At 43.9% G+C, this 18,693-nt stretch overlaps 1 protein-coding gene across 1 annotated transcript in view; it reads right to left on the reverse strand.

Moving 5' to 3' along the window:
* Positions 1 to 4,352: 4,352 nt before the first annotated feature.
* VAT1L (vesicle amine transport 1 like) overlaps positions 4,353 to 18,693 on the reverse strand; it is a 93,416-nt gene continuing 79,075 nt past the window's right edge. Inside the window, exons 8-9 of the mRNA XM_038771241.1 lie at positions 10,634 to 10,717; positions 4,353 to 6,722 (exon numbers count right to left, since the gene is read on the reverse strand). Of these exons, the coding sequence (XP_038627169.1) occupies positions 6,624 to 6,722; positions 10,634 to 10,717 (183 nt within the window). The 3' untranslated portion in view covers positions 4,353 to 6,623. The remainder of the gene's footprint in view (positions 6,723 to 10,633; positions 10,718 to 18,693) is intronic.

Consider the following 18,693-nt stretch of genomic DNA (forward strand, 5'->3'; position numbering starts at 1 on the left):
CGGAGAAGTTAAGTGACTTGCCCAAAGTCACACAGCTGACAATTGGCAGAGCCGGGGTTTGAGCCCATGTCCTCCGACTCCGAAGCCCGTGCTCTTTCCACTGAGCCACGCTGCTTCTCTCTTGCTGGATTGTAAATTCTTTGAGGGCAGGGATCAGATCTACTAACTGTATTGTACTCTCCCAAATGCTTGGTACAGTGCTCTGTACTGGGTAAGTACTCAATAAGTAATCAATCAATGGTATTTGATTGTATTTTGGTGCCGGAGGAGGAAGGTGGCAGAGCTTAATGAGGAAGGTCCTGGCTATGGACTTTAGGGACAGCAGCTTCTACTTAGGGCATGACTTTCATCCGTCTGAGCACCCCTATAGGCTTCTGTGAGGTCGGTGCAGTTTTCCAAACAGTCGGGGGATGGACCGATTGATTTCCCAGAAGATCAGACCTTTTGCGAGATCATTTTCTCTTCCTCTGAGAATTTAGCGTTTTCTTCTTAGCAAAATAAAAGAGGGGGTCATTTCCTGTTGCCTCTGCTGATAAGGCCCCAGAACTCGGGTTTATTTCCACAAACATCACTGCTGCCTCCTTGGAGCTCTGGGGTTGGGATAGGCAGGAATTTTCCAAGTGAGGCTTTTCCAAACTGCCCCCTCCTCGACCCCATTTCCCTTAACCCCACTCGCTCCCTACAGGACTTCCCGCCAGACCCCTGTCTTCCCGGGGCTGTTGGCCAGAGGCCCGGAGAATTGAACTCTTTTTAGTTGAACTCCTTGGCCTTATTTTTTTTTCCCCTACATGGCATGTCAAGTCTGGGAATGCCTCATTGTCGTTTGTGCTTTTTAATCATTCCACAAGGACTTCTGAGCTGCTGGAGACGATGAGGCTCCCCGGTGGACCTTCGGGGAATCTATCCCTTCTGGGAAGTCGGCACCTGGGGTTGGTGGTGTCTGAGGCCGAGGTGTTTGTTTGTTTTTTAGTTTGTTAAGCACTTACTATGTATCAGTCACCATTCTAAGCACTGGGGAGCGGGAACTGAGCACTCCCTGGCTGAGTTACAACTGCTCATTCTCAGTTCCCCGATACCATTCATTCAATCATTCAATCGTATTTTTTGAGTGCTTACTATGTGCAAAGCACTGTACTAAGTGCTTAACCAGATTGTTTCATCACCATAATAACCACCCATATTGGGAGCAGAAATGCTGATAGGGACTGCCTGCTCTTGCCCGAGGCTGCCACACCAATTCCCTTCCCGGCCCCTGAGGTCCTGACTCCTTCACTGGGCACTTTCACAAAACCAGCCAGCCTCTCCCCACCCAGCCTCATCTATTACTAAGCTAGGCCCCAGCCCAGCCCCGCCCCCCACGGCCCTGTCTGCCCCTTCCACCCCCTGCCCGGAATTTGGGAAGCAGCATGGCATAGTGGATAGAGCCTGGGCCTGGGAATCAGAAGGTCGTGGGTTCTAATCCCGGCTCCGCTGCTTCTCTGCTGTGTGACCTTAGGCAAGTCACTTTACTTCTCTGGGCCTCAGTTCTTTCATCTGTAAAATGGGGAAGAAGAGACTGTGATCCCTATGCGGGACAGGGACTGTGTCCAACCCTATTTGCTTGTATCTACCCCAGCGCTTAGTACAGTGCCTGGCACATAGTAAGTGCTTAAGAAGTACAATTATTATTATTATTTGATTGGTTCAATAGATGGTACCCACGATTATTGATTGATTCATCTTGTAGGTCCCTCTGTTGCATTGTGGGGTAGGCCTTTGCACAAAGCCATACAAATACACCCACCCATAGCCACAGTGGCTTCCTACCCATTGATCAGCTGTGCTACCTCGCTGGCCACCCAATCCTGGGCACCAGAGTGTCATCACAGGACCTTGTTCCCATCTTGCCTTGCTCCATCATGGTAAGAAGGATATGAGCAACAGCAGGATGAGGCCTCCAAAAAATGCAGGATGTTGGGAAGGCCATGGCAGCTACATCAGCTGTGACCGTTGGACTCTGAGCCATGAGGAGCCCAAAGTTCTGCTCTTTAGCCATAGTTCCTTACTGTTTTGTCATAGGCCGCATTTGTCTTTGTCTTTTATAATGTCTTAGTTTTTTATTGTTTCATTTCTCTTTAGGTGTCTGTCATCAGTTCCTTTTCCCTCTTTATTCATATACTGTAAGCCCCTTGAGGAGCAGGGCCCCTAATTCTCACCTGGGTGTTCTTTCCCAGCTCTTAGTTCCATGCTTTGCACACAGTAAGCACTTAATAATGATGGCATTTATTAAGCACTTACTATGTGCAAAGCACTGTTCTAAGCACTGGGGATATACAAGGTGATCAGGTTGTCCCACGGGGGGCTCACAGTCTTAATCCTCATTTTACAGATGAGGGAACTGAGGCACAGAGAAGTTGTGACTTGCCCCAAGTCACACAGCTGACAAGTGGCGGAGCCGGGATTCAAACCCATGACCTCTGACTCCAAAGCCTGTGCTCTTTCCACTGAGCCACGCTGCTTCTGTTAATAAATACTATAATAAATTAATATACTATTACCACTACATGCACCCACATACCGACAATGCATGCATATTCATTCATATCCTGAAGTGGCTGCTCTTGCTCGCTGAAGTAGGTCAAAACAGAGAGAAAGATAACTTGAAGATCTCTTATATTTCATTAGGGGATAGTTTGTACATTTAGCTTCCTTTAGCCGAGAGAGCTATTCTCTCCCCCACTACATGCCAGACTGGCTTTGCTGTTCTTTATGAGCACACTGCACAAACTGTTCGCACAACTGGTATCAATGGTTCTTTCCGCTTTGGGTTTCACTGACCTAACCCGGAGAGGCCGGATCTTATTGAGCAGAAAAATTTATTCAGTGACTCGCCATGCAAGAAAATATCTATTAACCAAAGAGGCCTAAAACAAAGTTTGGATTTGGTCCCTTTGTCCCCAGACCATGTTACAAGATAAAAATCTTCAAAATTTGGGAAGAAAAAGAGCAGATTGGGTCATTGTATTTCTCCTCTAACCCGCCAGCAGTCCTTCAAAGTAAGGGAACAATAGTCGGTATTTCAGCTCCCAATCCCACCTCTGCCCTGGCATGTGAACAGTTGCTGAAGCCTCCTGACTGCTTCCTGACTTCTCAGCCACCAAGGAGGAGAGAGATCGGCAATGACTGCAGCAGTTTGACCTGACGGTGAATGACTGAGGGCATTCTGACCTAGCACGGGGAGCTGTAGCAGCCAACCTGTCTCGAGCACAGAAGCAGCCAGGGCCTGCCCCTCTTCCTCCGGCCTGTTCACACCTCAAAGATTTTAGCAAAAAGAGAAGACGATATGCTTTAATGCACAGACGTGTCCCAGGTGTAGTTGCTAAATGTGGATTCAAAAATTATTGGATTTTTTCCCAATAACCTAGGCAAAGGGGCTGGGTTCAGAACAAACAAGAGGAAATCCTTTCTCATTCAGTGAGAGGGAAGTTTATGGATTTTTTGGTCTGGCATGGAGTTGCTCAGACAGAAAATAGCATTAGGTTCAAGATGAGTTTGGATAAATTCATGGCTCACAAATCCATAATGGGTTATGATAAGGAAAGTTAGGGATGTAGAAGGGAGACATTAGAGATAGTAGATGGTCTGTCCTTAACCAAAAGGGTGGATATCGAAGAAAGCAAACTTCACATGGTTCCTTCAAGTGTCCTGTTTCTTGCCACTGTCTGAGGCCTAATCCTGGCCTGGGTGGACTTGGGGTCTGATCCAGCATTGGCATTTGCTCTTTGTTTTATGACAAAGTCATGAGGATTCTTCCACTGTAGAAATAATTAGGTTCATGTATGTAGACTAGAAAAAATAGTGTCGGTTGGGTTGTTTAAACTAGGTGAGTGTTTGAACCAAAACATTTTCACCCTCTGTGGAGTTTGGGGACTGGTGAAATGCTTGAAAATGATTTAAAATTATTCGGGTGAGCAGAAGTTGCAAATGCTCAGAGTTTAACCCTTCACTTCAGGGAAAAGCCAATAAACTTGCTGTGAAAAACTGGATTATTAAGGTCAAAATGTGTTTTGGGGCCTGACTTATTTGGATAATTTGCTACTGAAGGCCCAGTCCCTGATCATTGGACATTACTGAAATCTTTCAGAAAAAAAATTAGCTGGGCATGTCACTGTTTTTACTCACCCCTATTTTTCATAGTAGAATAACCCAGTATCTTTAATGTTCCCCAATGTAGCACTTCCAGGTGATCTTACGAGTATGTTGTTCGATACAGTATTTGTTTGGCTTTGTGGAAATCAAAGCTCTGATACAACTTTTTTTGTAATCAGTTTTGACCATTAGCTAGTTTGGACAAAAGACACTACTCGACGTAATGCTATGCTTAATATTTTATTTTTTTTTTCTTTCTGTAAACATAATATGCTCTGTAGGCACAATATAACCAAAGCTCTAAAGCAACAAATACAACTAAACAATGTTTCAGTTCACTTCAATCAGGCTCAAATTACAAAGAGGCCTTCCTAGTTCCTTAAGGCAAATTGAGATTATCCTTTCTTTTGATTCAGGAAAAACAACTGCTTGGATTGAAAAACGATGTCTGAAATGAGAATCGAAGTAAATGTTCCACAAGTTATTGTTTTTCTTTGCTTTTTTCTAATACCATGGTCAGATTTTGGGTTTGGCAAATTCCACCTTCAAAGAGACTCAGCATTCTGCAAAGGAGTGATGTACAGCAGCATGCTGATGAAGCATGTTCGTGGTCAATGACTTTACCTTCTGTGAAGTTTCAGTAAGTACTTGGAGGGTAGGAACACTTTTTATTTTTTTCATTTGCTATTATTTTCTGGCTCGCGAGTGGGCCTACTTGAAATGATCGGAAAGAACTACAAAGTGTCTATTTTTCATTATCACTCTCTCCCCACTTTCCTGACATGTCAAGGAACATTTTGTCCTGACTGAATGGTAGCTAAGTCCAAACTCAGGAAGTGATTGTCCTGGGTAGTAGCTAATCAGCTAAACAATCTAATCAGCTTGTTACTTTACTTCCTCAGTTGTCTAAGAGAATAGCCTGGCCTAAGAAGGACTCTGGTCAGTTTGGATTTGATTCAACCCCTCCAACTTGATTCAGAGAGGTGACCGTGTTTGGCAAATGAAATCAGCCTAACTTGACTACAACTGTATATATCTGCTCACAATACCTATTCCATCATGTCAGATCAACATTTGTTACAAGAGATATTCACCACCACTACAAACTCAAAGTCAGAGTAAGGAAAAGAAGGCAAGGTTTTCTGCAGGTGTGATTTTTGTCCCATGCATTCCTGGGACCCTATATTGAGTTTAACAGAGAAAGTAGGGCTTGGTGGATTCTTTTTTTTTTTTTTTGGTGTGGGGTCAGGGGGGAACTGGTCACCATCACTTGCACAACTAATGCTGTGCTTGTAAGGGGCCAGAGCCATCCATTTAGGGGACTATGACCTGGACCAAACAGGGGAAACCACCTCCTTGGAAAAAATTCTGCTTAAAAAGATTAGATCATTTCCAGATGACTGTTCCTGCCATAGAGAGGTAGGTGTGTAAGATGTGTTTTTGATTGAGTACCAAAGATTGAACTTTTCTTAAATGAGTGAGCCCTCCCAGAACCAAAGTTGATCAGTCTGTTGCTGATTTAGGTGGACTACAGCAGTTCAGATATGGCTTTCCAGAAGCTGTATGCTGCTCACTCTGCACTGTTCACTGGGATTCATGTAGCTGTAAGAGTGTTTGGCATTAAGGTTGATGAGGAAGGTGTAATTATCCCATCCAAATACTACACTATTTGGGTTAATGAAGGAACAAGGAAAAATGCATGGCTGATAGCTAGGGAACCAGCACTAAACTTGGCAGGTCAAGCCATTAATAAAATTCCACTTCATTTGTCAGGTTAATGTGGAAATATGGACATAATCACAGTCCCTCAGTTAAAACTTTTGACATTCTCTTTGAAGCGCTCTAATGCATACCCTTGTATTCAAAATGAGGCACCTTTGAAGTACGAGATGAAATACAGTGGCCAGAAAGGAGGGTTATATCTGATGTCATCCCAGCCCGTGGTATCCAACCAGATATTTTTTCTAGCCTTCTCTCCCCACAGACTCACCAGTTGAAAACCATGCCTTCAATGACTGAATGTGCTAGCAGAAGGGTACTGCTCATTAGGGGGAAATGACAGATTCAATGGGAGGAAAGATATCTGTCTAAAGTTACCCAGAGTGATGAGTGGTTCAGAAAATTTTGGGGGTTTGGCAATTCCCCTGACAGGCAAAAGTGTTTCCAGCTGAACCCCTGCCTTCTCATGACAGAGATGCTGAAAAGACTTCAAAGGCTGGGGTGGCATCAGACCCTTTGGGAGAGGGAACAATTATGAAGGGGATGGGGGCTAGGGGAAACGTCATATGAAAGGGACACCATAATGCTGCACTGAATGGAGATGGCACTGAAGTTCCAAAACAACAATGATCAACAGCTTATAGCTCGGCTGACGGCAGACAAATACAACACACACTGTACTACAGCATTTGTTCACTGGTGCACAGAATAGATTTCCCAGCCTGATTCCCTTCTTCCAAATGCGCCTGCAGGTTCACCTTTGCGGCCTGGAGTCATCACTGGATAAACGGCATGCGCTCCTTGTTCTCTCCATCCCCCTCGTGATCCTCCTCCTCTTCTCCTGCTTCGCTGGTCTCGGTGCTGTCATTGGCCATCTGTAGGCAAACAGAGGAAATGGGGAGTCCTTCTGGGCTCAAATGCTCCCCTCCCTCACCACATCCAAAGCCAGACCCAAGGTCCGGTGGAAGACTTGACCCACTGTTCCTGAAGCTGCATTTGTTTTAGAAGTACACGGTAACAAAAAGTTGGGTTGAGACAATTCTGAGAGGTGAGGTGGCCTCAGACCTTTTTGGAGTGGGAAGGAAAATGAATGAAAGTTGGGGGTTGAGGGAAAACATCACACAAAGGGATCTTCATAATGCTGCACCGAATGGCTCTTCAGAATTAATAATAATAATGATGGTATTTGTTAAGCACTTAACTATGTGCCAGGCACTGTACTAAGCACTGGGGTGAAAGAAAATGAAGCCACATTAATCTGAGAGAGTTTTCCAAAGTGGTCAGTAAAAGCTGGGATATAGAGGACACAGTGGGTGGAATGTACTTAGATTTTCATAAAGTCTGTGACAAGTTTCCACACTATATGCCTGTAAAAAAATTAGTTATTGATTTAAAAACCGGCTGAGAGGTCTAAATGGCCATTTTTCAGGCTGGAGAGTGCAATTAGTGGAGTCTCCCAGAGATCTGTGCTAATAGTAATAATGTCAATTAATCAATAATATTTATTGAACATATACTGTTAAGAGCCCTGTACTGAGCCCTTGGGAGAGTACAACAGAATTAGTAGACATGATCACTGCCCTTCAGGATCTTACGAGTAGGGGAGACAGACACTAAAATAATATCTAAGTAGGAATGAGAAAAAAGGGGATATATTTAAGGCTTAATGCTCAAGTAATAGGATATGTAAGCTGTGTACGTAAGTGCTATGAGAGGTGGTTGGTACTCGAGTGCATAAAGTGGAGCAGAAGGGCTGAAAGGGAAGGGTTGGCAGGGACATATAATTGCGGGAGATTGGAAATTAATCAGGGAAGGTCATCCTGTGATTTCAGAGATGTAATTTCATAAGAGCTTTGAAGATGGGGAGAACTGTGCTCCACTGGTTTTGAAAAGGGAGTTCCAGGAAGAAGAAAGGGTGTGAGCAAGAGGTCAGCAGCAGAAGTGGAGAGTATGAGTGTGTAGTAGGGGAAAGGAGTGGATAAGTAAAAGTGGGAGACCTGCTTGGGATATATATATATATATATAAACGTAGAAAGAGAGTTGTCCTTCATGCTGGAAGGAGCCCCGGATAGTGAAATTCACCTATTTTGTGTGTGCTTGAAAAGGTCAATATGGGATCCACAGTACTGACCACATTGTGCTCACAAAAAGGCTTTATGGTGTGCTGTCACTTTCGATGTTTACAGCGCCTGGCACTATTTTTGAGTTTGACTCCTCTCTCATTCCTACCAAGCTTCTGCTCAAAAAGGGCCATGTCTTTTATGATTGCAATATTGCCACATTGGCCTAACATTGGCAATTGACTCCCAATTTCCAGTTGGACTGCAACATTGTTTGAGGTTTTACTGAATCCTTACAACATTTCCTGGGTCCTCCTTGATTTTGGTTTTTGGTTTCCTAATTTCTGTTCTCTGTAGAGCAGATATTTGGTTATTCTGCTCTCATTCGTTCTTCTCATGTGTTCCACCCAGCATAGCTGTGTTGAGGTCAATGCTAGAAGATTGACTTCATCCAAGAAGTTCAGTGTCTGTGATCCTGCCTTACCATTTAATGGAGTTAATAAATGGCACCGAAAGAACTGTTCAAAGAATCATGTGAGGCGTTTGTGTGTAGTTCAAGTCTCAGCTGTAGAAAAGTTTGGACAACATTACGGCTGAATAGACCTTTAGTTTGGTCTGAAGCCTAATATTATGTTGTTGTCACATTCTGTTTGAAAGTCTCACAAAGGACGTCCTGATCTTCTTGATTCAATTACCTATTCCCTTGCCTTTAAATTAACCGGAGCCAATAATCAGGAGTTTCTGTTTGAGTCACAGAGGAATGGAGGTTTCTGGTTCAGAAAAACGATCCAGGCAGCAGAGGGAAGTATAGACTGGAGAGGGGAGAGGCTAGAGGCTGGGAGACCAGTGAGGAGGCTGATGATGCAGTAGTGAAGCTGTGCTATGACAGGTGCCTGACCCAAAGTAGTGGCTGTTTGGAGAGGAAGGAGCAGATTCACAAAATGTTGTTGAGGAAAGACAGACAGGATTTATTAACAGACTGAATATAAAAGTTGAAAGAGAGAGAGGAGTCAAGTATGAGGCCAAGGTAACAGGCTTCAGAGATGGGGAGGATGGTGGTTCTGTCAATTGTGATAGGAAAATTAAATGGAGAAGATTTGGAAGGGAAGAGTTCAGTTTTGGACATATTGAACTTGAGATGCTGGTGGCTTATCCACGTAAAATGCCCTGGACGGTCAGGGCCTGTGAGGTAGATTTGGGGGTCATCCACATAGGGGATGAATGAGTTCTCAGAGGGACTGAGTTCAAATTGAGAAGTGGAAGGGGACTCAGAAAAGAGTTTTGGGGAAGGACAGAAAAAAAGAGGTAAAAGATGAGGAATAGGGAGAGGGAAGAGAATTATGTGGGGGACCTTCTGCAACAGCTGCTCCCCAAACCTTACCTTCTTTCTCCATCATGTCTTGAAGTTACTGGCTGTGAGACCTTGTCCACTAACTCTTTGGTACACCCCCAAGCACTTTGTACAATTTTTGGAACACTTTAGACACAGTACAGTAGGCTTTCAATATCTATATACTGATTGAAAGATGGGTGAAGCCAGGGCCTCGACACCTGTTTTGGCCCCAGCTTGGCTCTCCAGAAGAGACAGCCAAGACATAAGGCCTCAAGGCTGTGGAAGAGATCAGTAATTTTCTGAGTCTGGAGAGAGAGTTCACTGTTCCTTGGCTGTCCTTGATAGCACTAGTTGATGCTTCCTCAGCTTTTATTCTGAAACTGCAACTGACTATAAAATTAGCCTCTCCTGAGAGACAGTATCAGGGACAGAGGAGAAAATTAGCATCAGGGAATTTTGGCCCCAAAGCCATCAGCAATTATCGTTTATAACTGGAGTTACATTTGTCCCATGATTGTCTGGTTTATTAGGCTGTTAGAATTCAAGTCCTATATTGAATGTCTACCTGTTGGAGCAAAGGAGTCCTGAAATTGTGTTGATTCCTGGTTTCTGAAGGTTGGAAAATGGAACTTAATTACCCATCCCTTTTCTTTTATAAGTCATCCATCTAATCAATCAATCAATCAATCACATTTATTGAGCACTTACTGTGTGCAGAGCACTGTACTAAGCACTTGGGAAGTACAAGTTGGCAACACATCTAGATTTGAGTCTGACGTCTCCCTCATTAGAAAAAAAATTGCCCAGACCATTCCTACAGAGCAAGTTTAGATTGAATGATCTCATTGTGCCACCTGACAGTTTTGTAGCCTTTCCCAAACAAGGACGAACTTCTCCACGAGCCTAAGACTAAGAAAAATTACACAAGGAGCATTTAAAGCATTGTGTGGCTCTGAATAAATGTTCTGTGCAATTTTCAACAGCTGATCTGGTCAGGAACTCACATGGCCAGAAGACTTAGGGCACTGGGTCTGATTTTATTTGGGCTGAGAGTTTTCCAGACTTTGGTGGCAAGGCTATGTTTGTTCTGCCTCCTGCATTTTAGGGCACTAATATGGGTTTTATCCTGATCCAAAAAATCCATTGAAATCTTTGGGAAGCACAGGGGCTTCCTTGTAGAGGGACAGATGGCTATGCAGCTCTGTAACTGAATGTAAATGAACACCTTGTTTCCAGCCAGTTGTCAGCGAGCGAGAAAGTCACGTAGGATTCACGGAAGGAATCAGAATAAAAAATCATGGTTGTTGATTCTACCTTTTTATCGGTAAGGACTTTCATGGAACACTATACACGGCAGCCCACCCAGGTTGGCAAAGACAGGCTTTGCACTTACCAGAGGAGTTGGAGCTTTTTCTACATCCAGGATTAATTTTCCTATGTTGCCTCTGTCATGGATTCTCTGCATGGCCTCCTTCACCTGGGGAAAAAAGGGGCAGACAGAAACAGCGATAAGATTCTACAGGGAACTTGCCAGGAGAACAGATTGTGGGGTCTTCCCCAGGGGGCTTCAGGACCCCTTTCCCTTACAATTCCAGGTTTGCTCTGGACTCACCACTTGAACCCATGCCTGACCGAGGCTGGGAGCTTCCAACTACCTTCTTGAGCCCTTTGGAAGCAAGCATTCAAGAAAGAGCAAGGAGAAATGAAACGATAATCAAAGATCAAAGCTTCAACCTAGTCACCACTTCCTGCCTTATGCTTCGTTTGGGAGTGGTGGCAAAAGATGATCTTGTGTTATTAAACACTGTAAGCCAATAAGGGAAAGTTTATGAATGTCTTAGAAAATTGAGAGAAAGAAAAAAATCTCCTTCAATCAAGAAACCATCAACTGAGAGACCATTCTGATGTATGATTTCCCAGAGCCCTTGTGACAGACCTTCTAGGAAAATATCATCCGTTGGGTGTGTGGATTTGCAGGGAAAATTTCTAGATGTTATTTAATTGCTGAAGATTTTGCCATAACAGGAGAACTCAAAGGTATTTTCACACCATCCCTTCATTTACAGCATTTCCATTAGGCTGCTGTACTTTTACCAACATCCACACAATTAACTTTTCAAATTTTCCGGGTTTTAGTTTGAATACATTGTTTAACAGGGAGCAGGATAGCTTGGAATTTCAAGGAAAATTGGTTTGGGGAACCTGGAGTGACATCTTAAATTAAAAATTACTGTTCCATGTTTAAGAATAAGATTGAATATGACTAAAGATTGTGGAATGAGTAATAGATAGTAAAGTCCTCCTAACTACAAATGTCTTCAGCCACCTAGCAGGACTGGTAAATGTAAATTGGGATGCTCCAAACTCGTAGACACCAAATATCCAGCTTAGTCCCACCATGGAGAGCAGATGGCTCACTTTCCTGGGGCTGTATTTTTCCTGGGCAGGTTCACAACTCTCAGTGGGGACCTTTTGGGGGGGTTTTTATATGGTATTTGTTGAGCACTTACTATGTGCCAGGTACTGTACTAAGCACTGCGGTAGATGCAAGTTAATCAAGTTGGACGCAGTTCCTAACCCACATAAAAATCCCCATTTTACAGATGAGGTAATTGAGTCACAGAGAAGTTAAGCGATTTGTTCAAGGTCACACAGCAGACAAGTGGCAGAGCAGGGATTAGAACCCAGGTCCTTCTGACTCCCAGGCTTGAGCTCCATCCATTAGGTCACGCTGTTTCTCTGGGCCTGGGTCAGTTATTGCGCCTCCAAAACAGTGAGGTAGTTACTCTGTCCTGTCCAGTTAACTGGGCCAGTCAGATGCTATAGGAATACTTTCTAACATTCTCCCTTTGAGCCCAAGGGGAGAAGGTTGGAAGGCCCCACTCCATAGTCTTAGAAGCTGGCGGGTCTGGTCCTAACTGTATCAGATTGCCTTCACTGCTGCCGACAGGTGCCTGACACTTTTTTTCTTATGGTGTTTAAGCACTTACTAGGTACCAGGCACTGTACTAAGCCCTGGGGTTAATCAAGTTAGACACAGTCCATGTCCCACATGGGACTCCCAGTCTTAATCTCCATTTTAAAGATGAGATAAATGAGGCACAGAAAAGCGAAGTGACTTGACCAAGGTCATGCAGCAGACAAATGGCAGAGCTGGGATTAGAATGGTTATATAATTTTTTTTTATGCCCAGAATCTAGGGAATCCGAAACATTTTCCCAATTGTAGCTGATTATCTGATTGCACAAAGCAGCCAGAGCATTAATAATAATCCGGACAGTTTGCTTAACATTTATGTTTAATTGTGTCGGTGTCTGGATTTTTTTCATGTGGAGGATGTGGTTTGACTCTGGAGAAGGATTCAGGTGTGGCAGCATGGGGAGGCAGTGTGACTTTATGGAAAGAGCACGGGACTGGGAAACAAGAGACTTAGATGCAAGCCCCAGCTTTCTCTTGGTGTGACCAACCTTGGACAAGTCACTTAACCTCTCTGAGTCTCAATTTCCTCATCTGTAAAATAGGGGATAAGATAGATTGTGAGTTCCATGTGGGACAGAGACTGAGTCCGATCTGATAACCTTATACTACCCCAATACTGAGCACATAGAAAATAATAATAATAATAATGGTACTTGTGAAGTGCTTCCTAATGGTACTTGTGAAGTGTGAAGTGCTTGCTATGTACCAAGCACTGTTCTAAGTGCTGGGGTAGATACAAAGTAGTCAGGTTGGACACAGTCCCTGTCCCACATAGGGCTCACACTCTTGATCCCTATTTTACAGATGAGGTAACTGAGGCCCAGAGAAGTGAAGTGACTTGCCCAAGGTCACACAGCAGACACGTGGCAGAGCCGGTATTAGAACCCATAACCTTCTGACTCCGAGGCCCATGTTCTATCCACTAAGTGACGCTGCTTCTAAACACTTAATAAATGCCGTAATTATTTGTTGCGTTCCTAGCAAACCTGAAACAACAGTTGAGGGGCAGGGGGAGCAATATAATTTCTAAATGCAGTTGTCTAGAAGACATAGACCGTGTTAGGAATGCCAGTTAGATGCAGATGTGGCAAACTTTATGGGTTGCCATCCCTGCACTATCTGGCTCTGATCGATCAATGAATTGATTTATTTCCTGGATTAATCTCTTCCTCTCCATCTTTATGGTCACTATTCTAGTGCAAGCTCAACTAGACTACTGCATCAGCCTCTTCACTCGTCTCCTTGCCTCCATCATTCCTCTCTTTAGCCTGTACTGGATCATCTCCCTATAATGCCATTCTGAACATTTTGCTCAATTCCTCAGAATACCCTAAAGGCTACCTATTTCTCTCTGCATCGGATGGCAACTCCTGACCAATGGCTTCAGTTCACTCCACCAGCTCTCTCCCTCATACATACCTACTCTCTTCACCTGCTACTACCCAGGCCAACTCTCTTCACTTGTCCTACCTCGCCTTTCTCACGACACCATGCTCTTGAATCTCCTGACTCCAAGTCCTCCTTATAACCTTTCCCTCACTGGAACTTCCTCCTGCTTCAAATCTGCCAGACTACAGTTCTCACCTTCAAAGTCCTGTCAAAAATCCTCCTCCTCCTCCAGGGGGCATTCTGCCCCTGATTTCCACCGGCGGGTTAACCCGAAAGCCACTTTAGTATCTACCCAGTGTTTAGAACATTGCTTGGCAGTGGCAAGATCACGGGTTTGGGAGTCAGAAGACATGGGTTCTAATCCCGGCTCTGCCACCTGTCTACTGTGCAACCTTGGGCAAGGCACTTAACTTCCCTGTGCCTCAGTTACTTCATCCATAAAATGGGGAGTAAGACTGTGAGCCCCAGGTGGGACAACCTGATTACCTTTTATCTACCCCAGCGCTTAGAACAGTGCCTATCACATAGTAAGTACTTAACAAATGTCATAATTAGTATTAGTAGTGCTTAATAAATGCTGTAATTGATTAGTTATGGATATGCATCTGAGTGCTGTGGGGCTGGGGGAGGGGTGGCTGTCCCAGTGATTAGTTTGGTTTGTTGAGCATTTGAATTAGTAATACACAAGCAAATCACATTCCCTGACTAATCTCTAATCTCCCCGTTCAATTTTCCCTCCCTCTTGAGTCACCCATGCACTTGAATCCATACCCCCAGTGCTTAGAACACTGCTTGGCACATAGTAAGCACTTAACCAATACCACAATTATTACTGAAGAATTGGAGCCAGCCAGATTTAAAAGGCAAAACCAGAGTAACAAAGTAAATTGGCCCTCTTTCCCCTGAATTGTTTGGGTTGGGGTAAGATTTCTTAAACTGGATGTTTGCTTCAAGTTGTCTCAATCCATGGTGGTAGTAGTAGTAGAAGATAATGTATTGCCCTAGCCTAGTCAGTCTCTGCTTTGCAAATGAGACAATGCTAGGTTCTCATTAATGTTTCATCGTACTGTGTTCGATTTCCTTTAGTACACAGCCATTAGCATTCAAATTATACCACTTAATAATAACCAAAGCAATTTGTGTGAGTTAAAAATAGTAAAAGATATATCACATACGCTAAAAAGCACTAATTGCCTCATGTATCACTTTGTGTAGACGAGAAATTCAGGGTTAGTCTCAGAAGACTCGAATAACGTCATCAGACTGAAGCAGCTCATCCAACATTCAACTTGGTTGTGGAGCTATGATTCAGAAACATTTCTGGAGCTGAACACGGGTGGTGGCTAATGAATCTTAATATAGTTGAGGTTTGAAAATAATAATACTAGTAACTGTGGTGTTTATGAAGCACTTACCGCGGGCCAAGCTCTGTTCTAAGCACTGGGGTAGTACAAGATAATCAGGTCACCCCATTTTACAGATGAGATAACTGAGGCACAGAGAAGTTGCCCAAAATCACACAGCTAAGTGGTAGAGTACGGATTAGAACCCACAACCTCTGACTCCCAAGCCCGTGCTCTTTCCACTAAGCCAAGCTACTTCTCTAGGAATGTGGCTATTTGTTGTTACATTGTACTCTCCCAAGTGCTTAGTATAGTGCTTTACACACAGTAAGTGCTCAATATATCCGATTGAATGAATGAATGCTAAATCCTGCCTGTTTTTCCCCCACAGCATTTTCCAGTTCCTTCTCTTCATTTCCACCCTGAGGTGGAGCCTAAAGGTCACACCCACTGTGTCTCATGATGTCATCACATCAGACTGTGTGCACATGCAACATAACACAATTTCATACACAACATTTTGTGGGATAGTGTTTCTTCACCGCTGCTGTACCCACAGCTATCCTTTGACCAAGTGTCCTTGGTAGCTCAACTCTGAGATCCTGATTTATGCCTTACCAACAGATCCCTGCTAGCCTGCTGCCATCTTTGATTAGGGCAGTGATGCAGCTATCCTTGAGAGAAGCCATGTGGCAGCTATCCTTAAGGAGATCCCCCATTAGATTTTAAGCTCCTCAAAGACAGGGACATTTGTTTTGCTTCTCTGCTTTCAAATTAATGGTTACAAAGATCTTTTCTTGTCATAAACAGGTGCTGTGTAGAGGTTTTAGCATGATTCCATGGAATTCAGGAGTCTGGTTTTCTGGTAAGACAGCTTCAAAAAGAGGACTTCAAAGATGTGGACTTTGGAAGTCAGGTGGTAACTTCTCCAACTCAGAACTAGGGACACTCTGTTTCATCTCCAGAAAAAGTGGAGCTCTGTACACAGATTATCAACTAATCAATCAGTCACTGGTATTTACTGAGCACTGTACTAAGTGCTTGGGAAAGTATAATGCAACAGCATTGGTAGACACAATCCCCGTCCACAAGGAGCTTACTGTCTACTGGGGGAGACGGTTAGTGAAATAGATTAGGGACAGGGGGCATATTAGAGCTTAAGGATATTTGCATAAGTATTGAGGGGCAGGGTTGAGTATCAAAGTGCTTAAAGGGTACACAACCAAGTGCATAGTTGAAGCCCATGGAAGGCTGGATAGGAGAAATAAAGGGCCTGGTCTGGGAAGGCCTCTTCAAATTGTGATTTAAGGAGGGGAGAGTGGTGGGCCATCAGATATGAATGGAGAGAGAGATGAATAGAGGATAGTGCTAGGGTTTTGGGCTTGGGAGGCAGGGAGAATGATAGTGCTGTCTTCAGTGATGGAAAAGTTGGGGAGGACAGGGTTTTGGTGGGAAGATGAGAAGTTTGGGTTTGGGCATGTTATGTTTGAGCTGTAGCTGGGAAATCCAAGTAAAGATGTCATGAAGGCAGGAGGAAATGTGAAACTGCAGAGAAGGAAAGAGATCTGGGCTGGAGAGTTAGTTTTGCATATCATCTGTGTAGTGATGGTCATTGATGTTGTGAAAGTGAATGAGTTCTCCAAGGGAGTGGGTGTAAATGGAGAATAGAAGGGCACCCAGAGTACGCCTTGAGGCACCCCCACAGTTAGAGGGAGGGAGGTAGAGGAGGAGCCATAGAGATAGGAAGAGAAGCAGGAGAGGACAATGTCAGTGAAGCCAAGGTTGGATAATGTTTCCAGGAGAAGGGGGTGGTCCTCAGTGTCGAAAACAGAAGAAAAGACAAGGAGGATTAAGATAGTGTAGTGGTCATTGGATGTGGCAAGAAAGAGGTCATTGGTGACATTAAAGGAGACTAAGTTAAAAGGCTTCAGCTATACATGCCCCAAAGACAGTTGGATTCAACATCTTCAAACTTCCCATTCAAAACAAGGGACTGTAATAGTCTATGGTAACATAGGGACCCACTCTGTGGAAGGGGGATGTGGAGGTGACAGCCTCCACAAGCTTCAGACTTTGGGTGTGATAGCATTATTTTCATCCCTTTAGCTTTTGTGACCTCCTCTTCCAGGTTCAGGGACCTGGAAGATTATCAGAGATCTTGGGGCATCTCTGGGGTCTAGCTTCACGTGTCTTCAAAAAGGTAGGTATTGTTGCTATACATAAAGCAGGCTACACTGCCAGACAGATACTGTCTCATGAGGACTGAGGGGGAAAACTCAGGAGAAGGAGCAGTGGTCTGAGTAGTAGCGGCAGCAGTGGCAGCAAGCATCAGCGAATAGTGATGGGCAACTGAGGCAAAACCCTGACTAAAACAGGAGGGAAGGCAGGGGACAGAGAGAGAGAGAGAAGGAAAAGGAGAGGGAGTGGGAAAATGAAAGGGAGAGGGAGAGGAAAAAAGAAAAAGAGAGTTTGTGGAAGATGCAAGAGAGGGGATTGGAAGGAGAGAGAAAGCAAGGTCTCCCCAACCGGGAGTGGTCCCCAACATTCAGACTTACATAGTTCTCACAGACAGGTTCCGGAAGGTTTATTTGCCACCTAATTGGCCTCATGGCTAGTATTGATGGAGTGACTCCAGACTCTCTCACCTGAGGATGAATTACTGATTTAGCAGAAAGCAAATGTGCTTCTGCCCAGACAAACAGCCTTTTATGCTCAGAACGGAAAGTACTGTCTGGAATGCAAGCCAGCTGCATGCACAAATAAGAGCCAGGGAGCTTTAGACTGGATTCGTGCCCCACCCCCTAGACCACCAAATGGTTTGGAGCCCCTCCAGATCCCACAATCTAGCGGGGCTGATTCACGTCCATCCCAAGCTGTGGAACATGGTGGCCAACACTGCAGGTTGGAATGGAGCCCACTGGAAGTGTCTATTTTGGCAGACTAAATAATACCCTAAACCTGTTTGCGATTCTGACCATCAGGCATCTTCTCAGTAAGCCCAAGCCGGGTTCAGTTATCAAACCTTCCCTTCCTGAGGGACTGAATAGGAAACTGCATTCAAATTGGTATCTTGCCCAAGCATTATGTATTTTGATTTCTACTCGGGGCAGAGAAGAACCCTAAGGGCAGTTTTTACCCTTAATTCATTCTCCTCACTGTCTCAGCATGATGCTTCAGAGAAGCCGGTAGTTGAATCATATCACCCTATCACCTGATCTCTGTGGAGACAGGGGTCACATAGGATGCATCTCTGAACTAGAAAATTGAAGTTTACTTTGGCAACCCTAGAAACTCAAGCAATGATTTAGATCTTGTTGAAATTTAGGGAAATATAATTGTAATGAAAGTTAACCATTGGAATATTGTTAATATGGACTAAGCTGATGGCAAGCATTGACTAGGATAAGTAGGACAGTAGAATTGTAGCATTGGTGCTAAGGAATGAACCATTTCACATTTGCCTACTGTAAGAGTGGAGGGCAGTGTCTATATTTAGCTTGGATACAATTTATGCCTCAGTATCCATTTGAGTGTTCTGGTTGCTGCAAATGCAAAGTAAAACCTGATGAAGATTTGCATAAAGAGATCTGTTTTGCCAAGTAGAATCAATATTATATTTTCTTAGGAAACTGGCACTTGTGAGAAAAAGAACTTAAAATGAATTATGCAGCTAATTACTTTGTATTTATAATTTACTTTTGTTTTGCTAATCATGAGACAAAATTCAGGGAAATACTTTATT

Source organism: Tachyglossus aculeatus, chromosome X2, assembly GCF_015852505.1.
Source record: "Tachyglossus aculeatus isolate mTacAcu1 chromosome X2, mTacAcu1.pri, whole genome shotgun sequence".
Taxonomy (NCBI): Eukaryota; Metazoa; Chordata; class Mammalia; order Monotremata; family Tachyglossidae; genus Tachyglossus; species Tachyglossus aculeatus.